Source organism: Egretta garzetta, unplaced genomic scaffold (genome assembly GCF_000687185.1).
Source record: "Egretta garzetta isolate BGI_Z169 unplaced genomic scaffold, ASM68718v1 scaffold158, whole genome shotgun sequence".
Classification (NCBI taxonomy): Eukaryota; Metazoa; Chordata; class Aves; order Pelecaniformes; family Ardeidae; genus Egretta; species Egretta garzetta.
Window position 1 is genome coordinate 1,351,635 of NW_009260430.1, and position 6,239 is coordinate 1,357,873.

A 6,239-nucleotide genomic window follows, 5' to 3' on the forward strand; every position below is an offset into this window, starting at 1 on the left:
GAGGTGGGTGCAGACAGGGCGATCCCCCCGCCAGCACGGCTCGGTCCCTGGCCCGGGCAGCTTTGCCCTGTGCACAGGTTGGATACGTGACTGGTGCGTGCAGGTACGTGTCTGGGGTTGTGTAGCCTCAGGGCCCGTGTGCAGCAAAATCCTTTTGCTGGGCAGGGAAGCAGCTCCCCCGCCTTGCCTTCCTCTGCTCCTTGGCACACACTCCCTGCCGAGAGCCACCGACCGGCACCGGCAGCAAATTTGATAATTGCCCATTTTGGCCTCTTTACCCAGACATGCCTTTCCCCATCTGGGTCTCGAATGGGAAGGTGCAGTCTGGGGTATTAAATACCCCTCAGCTTCCCAACCTGCACGTGGCCACAGACTTTGGGGCAGCACTTGCGACCTTGGGGTAGCAAAGCCCTATGGATACAGCTTTATTGGGAGCTGATTCCCCAACAGAGTCCTGTTGGATCTCCTGTAAACATTCGCTTCAAGCCACGCAGCTCGCAGTGCTTCTGCTTTGCAACACAGTTTATTGCTGAATCTGTTTTCTGCCTCGATGGCTCTCAGAGCCTGGGCTGGTGGCTCTGCATCTGCTCGTGAGCTTGCTGGCCCCCCTGCCAGCCAAAAAACCCTTCCTTTTACATTTCCTTAGATGACGACGATGCTGAGTCTGAGAAGCAGGAATCTGATGAGCCAGACACGACGGACAGTGAGGTTTGTTTGCTCTCCTCAGCCCATTAGCTTAAGCTGTCAGGTCCAAGAGTCATAAGACAGGTCGTCCCTGCCCGAGCTCACTCCAGAAGGTGATGGCTCTTCCTACACGAGGTGCCAAACCCCATTCCCACGCTGTTACCCAACTTGCTGCTGAGGGATAGAGATATCACTCTGTCCAGCTAGTTGGGAGGGTTTATGAACAACCACCACCCCATAGCAATGGTCAGAAAGGTCCCCGGCAATGCAGCCGGGCCACCAGCTCGCTGGGAAAGCCAGGGTGGTTTGTAGACTGACTGCTCTTCTCGTTGGTGTAGGCGGCTGCCCCATATGAAGATGATATCCTACAAGAAGCCCAGGCTGACGAGAAATATTTTTGCACCAAAGGCAAAGCTCATGAGATGCAGAAGAAGAGAAAAAGAGGACAGGATCCCTGGACAAAAGGTAGGGAGAAGGAGTTCCTCATGGCATCAGCTCAGGGCTACAACTTCTGCTGCTTCCCGAGGGGCTCCGGTGAGGAACACCTGAGGGCACCGGCTGCCTTCCCTGCAGCAGAGGGTGCTCCTCCGCCGAGTGCATGCCACGCTGCAAACAAATGTTTGCCCAGGGTGATGCAGCAGAGTCTTTCGTTTCCCTGCGATAAGCCACGCTGTGCCGTGTTTTGGCAACGGTTGTGTCTCCAGCCGGAGGAGCCCCTGCTAATGGTTAGCCAGGGGAGCCTGGGCAGGGTGGCCAGGAGAGCACTCCGGAGCACCTAAGCTAACAGGGCCAAATCCTTCGTGTTTGCTTAGCCGGTCGGGGAGGTAGTGACTGGAGAAGGCCAAATTCCCAGGGGTGAGTTATTGACATTCAGAGAAAGGTTTCTGCCAACTCTGTCGATCTTCCCTTGAGGCTGCAGAGGTTTTCCCTGCTGACAGAGGAATGTGTTGTACCGGTGTTTCCTACAGGTGAGTAAGTAGAAAGCTGCTCGTGATAAGGGCAAGGCTAAGACAGTGTGCCTGTCAAGTCTTAAAAACTGCTCTGTCAGAAATACCCCACCATTATAACCCCCTTTGTACCATTGGTAAAGACGGGGAGATGTCGACCCCGTTATAAATGTAGAGAGGGCTGTTGCTTAAGCATGAAGGGAGCTTGTTCAACAGGCAAGCGCTGCCCCTTGCTCTGTGCCCGGCCTTCGGAGGTGCCCGCTCGCTTGGGGGACACCACCGCAGCTGAGTGCGAAGAGGATTTGCTCTACAAAACCAGCTGCTCTGCTGCCCTGTGTGCCCCAGGGCAGACACCATCCCACCCTCTGGGACTGGATGGGGATGTCCCGAGTGAGGGCTGGATGCAGCTGGGGCAGGAATGGGGTGATGGAGAGGCATAACCCCTCTCTCAGTGTGTGGCGTGTGCCAGGTCCCACACTGGAAGGGGGGAAAATCCAAGCAATGCATCCCGCTGGTCTGGGTACCCTCTCAGGTACGCTCCTGAGGTGGGTTCTCTGCGTCACGTGTTATTTCTGTTATAGCCTCCCCCAGGTACCTGTGTGTCTCACGTCTGAGAGGGATTTGTCTTCGTTTTTCCTTTGCTGAGCTTTGCTTCCTCCTGCGCTGTCCCTTTTTTGGGATGAGGCCACGCTGACCTCACACATGTAAATCCCTTGCTCTGTAGTTAACTCCTGCGGTCATCTCACTGTTTACAGGAGCTAAGAAGTCAATGAGGGGAAGAAAGAAAGTCAAAGTGGAGCAGTGCTCAGCAGGGGTCACGAAGGAGCTGGAGAACTGCTCCGCTTCCCACGACGATACCTCCAAGGAGAGCTAACAGCAGGGCAGCGTGAGAAGTGCCACAGATGCTGCAGACCAAAGAAGAGGGCTCGGAGACCTCAGCATCCCACCCACGCTGGGAGAGCAACTCCTCCTGCTGTGCTGGGCCAGGTGGTGGGGAATTCATAAGGACTCATTAATGAGTAGAGCACCCTGAAAATCCTCACTCGGTGCCCCAGGAGAGGCTAAGGCAAGGAAGAGCCATGCAGGGGGTACCTGGAGCAGCCGGGTCACTGCTGGTGGAGCAGCGCATTCAGCGACCCCCAGCCCTGCGCTGGAGCAGACCCTCAGCCTGGTGCCAGGAAGAGGAGATGACCTCTTTGCAGCACCCACCCTGGATCAGGACCATGTTCTTCCCTGGGATTTCATGCAAGGAGAACGGACTACCCAGCCCCTGCTCCCCCTGTACAATATCCCAGTGGCTGGCCGAGGGGTGGTGACCAAGCTGAACACCGCAGGGCCCCATGCACAAACATGCATTGATTAAATCCCTACCTGGGTTTCATAGATGTGTGGATCATGTTTGACCTGGAGAAAGCCCACGGTTTTCTGTTCTAGTGAAGTGAGGAGCAAGCACGTGGGCGGGCAGGTGGGACATGTCCCTGGAGAGGGCAGGGAGAAGAGCATGGAAAGGGAGGGCTTGGTGCTGCCTCTCCCCAGGGTGTCCTGCACACCTGGAAAAGTGTTGTGATTTAACCCCAGCTGGCAACTGAGCCCCACGCAGCCGCTCGCTCACTCCCCCCACAGTGGGATGGGGGAGAGAATCAGAAGAGTAAAAGTGAGAAAACTCGTGGGTTGAGATGAAGACAGGTCAATAGAGAAAGCAAAAGCCACACAAGCAAAGCAAAGCAAGGAATTCATTCCCTGCTTCCCATGGGCAGGCGGGTGCTCAGCCATCCCCAGGACAGCAGGGCTCCATCTCGCCTAACGGTGACTTGGGAAGACAAATGTCATCGCTCCCAACGTCCCCCCCTTCCTTTTTCTTCCCCCAGCCTTATACACTGAGCATGATATCGTACAGCGTGGGCTGCCTTCCTCTTTCAGTCCTCGGGCTGACTCGCATGGGCCAGCAATACCCAGAGCAGCACTGAACACCCATGGTGAACGGGATAAATCTGTCTTGTAAAAATACCCCATCCAAAAAAAAAAAGGAAAAGAAGTGGAAATGTAAACCTGTAAGGAGGCCCCTCAGACTGCAGGGGGGCAGCCTGGGATTGGGAGAACTGAAGGAGGGAGGGAACTTCTATGCGACTATAAAATAATCCCCTCCCTATGACGAACCCTTGATAAGCAAAATGTGCAGAAGTCTTGCCAAAAATAATGAACTCAATTCCCTTTTTTTCTATAAAGAGATTTTTTTTTTCTCTCCCATTGCACAAGACCACAGCAGATTTCACTTTCATTTATTGGACTTGTATTTTCTTTTATGTTGCTCCTTGCCTTTTTCCAACAGCATTTTCAGCTGATGCCCCGTATCTCCATACAGGATGCATTTGAGGGGCTGGCAGGGATACGTGTTTCATAGTTGGGGCAATCCCATTACTCTAAAAACAAAAAATAGTTCTGTCAGCTCTGAGCAAAGCACTCCTCCGAGCAAGTTGCTGCAGTGAAATAAACTTTATACGCTGCTTTTGATCCAGCCCTGGAAACTGCTCCTACCCAGCCCCGGGCTTCCTGTTACCCTGCCACCACATTGCAGAAACACAGATAATTGCTGAAGTCCATTAATTCTTCTAATTATGCCTGTCAGTCTCTTGTTCAAATCATTCTTGACAGATAAATGCACGTATTGATCTGGTGATGTGCAGGCAGCCTCAGACCTCAACTATTCTGCTGTAAGGAAAGAATCTGAGACCTGCCAGAAACCCCGGAGCTTCCCAGAGGTTTTCCGCATGCAGGTTCAGTTCTGCTCAAGGTAACGTGTTTGCAGGACCGCACTGGGCGGCGTTTGGCCTGATGGGCTGATCCTGCCTTCCCTGAGAGCACGGCAAGCATTTAATAGCTTCACTGGAGTTTGGCTAATGACTCTGAGGGGCGTATGTGTACCAGACCCAGCAATCTATGATTTTTGGAGAGTTAAACCATATTTGTTGCCATATTTCCGTTCAGCACAAGGACTGCTTTACACAATGATCTCCAAAAAGCCACTAAATTACCCTCAGAGTTTCAACCCACAGAGCAAGAAAGCAGAGGAGAAGCTGTCCCATGAAGCGATCAGTCCTTCTGGGAGACTGGCAGCTCATGCTTGTGTTGTTCAGACAAATTATAACTCTGATGTCATCAGTGACGTGATGTAGGTAGGACATCTGGGCTGGTGAACTGATTTCCCAGAGGAATGGGTTCAGAGCACAGCTTGGGTTCACTCAGGTCAGGGGCTGGATTTGAAATTGCACACAAATCTGAAAGAGCAACAGCGTAAGCATCTCTGTTCGCTGTTAGTCCATCCAAAATAGCAAGGACTGGTTCCCTTATTGCCCGTCACGCAAAACGATTCCGATAACAGACCATCACAACTCTTTTGCTTCCTGATCCTTAAGCATCTGTGCACGCTGAATCATTCTCACAGCACAGGTCACTGCCCTCAGCTTACAGACCCCCCCGGTCCTCCCTGTGCCATCAGCCACCCACTAAACTCCTCAGGAAACTGATATTTTCAGCTCTTCTCTAGACTCGATTTGTAAAATTTGGTAAGAAATAAGTTTGTGCGAGTCTGGCCGTGAATATAAATCTCCGTCTCAGAAAAAAAAAATTGCCACCATGCTCTTGCCCGTGAGATGGAGATGGTGCTGTGCAGGAAAGTAGGAAGCCCAACAAGCTGAAAGCAAAGGAGAACTGTGCTGGGGACAGAGCTGGCTGCGATGCAGGAACCAAAAGCACCAAAAATAGAGAAATGCACATCAGATTCTTCCCCCTTACAATCTTCTGTGGTGGTATTGCCTCGACGGCAACAGATATTTTGAAGATGGCTTAACTCATGCCCTTTTTGTGAGACTGAGCACCACCTTCTCTGTAGTGAAATCCTTTTACCCAGGGTCTGATCAGTAGGCAATGCCCATTTATAGCGCTGGCTTTGGAAACACAGCTTCACTCTTCAGTTCACCATCGGAAAACTCATTCCAGGCATTACTGAAGTCTTGCTTATGCCCTGTTTTGGGGATTTAAGTGGGCTGAGCATTTTATGTAGGTCCTTCCCAAGGTCTGATGCACCCTGCATGTGTGGGAAAAAAGGCAGCACGCACCGAGGAGCTTTGCGTGCAGCAATGCAGGGCACAGCCGGGAGCTCGGAGGGGACAGGGACAGCTTGGGTGTTCAGACCAGAGCACAAGGGCAAGGCTTTACAATTTTGAAAGGAGGCTGTGAAGCTGTGGATAGGTCTAGCAAGCCCAGTATGTGGTGGTGGTTCTTGGAAGGGAGAGATCTGGGGAGTTCCTTTGCTCCTTAACCTCAAGCAAAGTTTATTGCAGGAATTTTTGAGCCAAAGTGCATGTTCCTCCCGCATCCCTTGGGCATCACCACTTTCTGCTCTTCTTTCTCCGGCAGGGTTGTGCTGCACACCCTGCTCTTATTAGATGTGCTGGTCTCCAGTGGGACCTCTCCAGAAAACACATTTTACAAGATACTCCCATGAAAATTACTGATCTATTAATAACGGCGTGCAGTGCAGCACCACGTGGTTCAGGGGAGAGGGTTTGATTCATTCATTCACAAATCCTCACGTAAATGCCACATACA

General features: G+C 52.1%; 1 protein-coding gene across 1 annotated transcript in view; it reads left to right on the forward strand.

Annotated features, from left to right (window-relative positions):
- The window catches only part of RBBP8NL (RBBP8 N-terminal like), a 14,672-nt gene extending 12,167 nt beyond the window's left edge, over positions 1-2,505 (forward strand). Inside the window, exons 11-13 of the mRNA XM_009643727.1 lie at positions 647-708; positions 1,023-1,149; positions 2,387-2,505. Of these exons, the coding sequence (XP_009642022.1) occupies positions 647-708; positions 1,023-1,149; positions 2,387-2,505 (308 nt within the window). The remainder of the gene's footprint in view (positions 1-646; positions 709-1,022; positions 1,150-2,386) is intronic.
- The last annotated feature ends 3,734 nt before the right edge of the window (positions 2,506-6,239 follow it).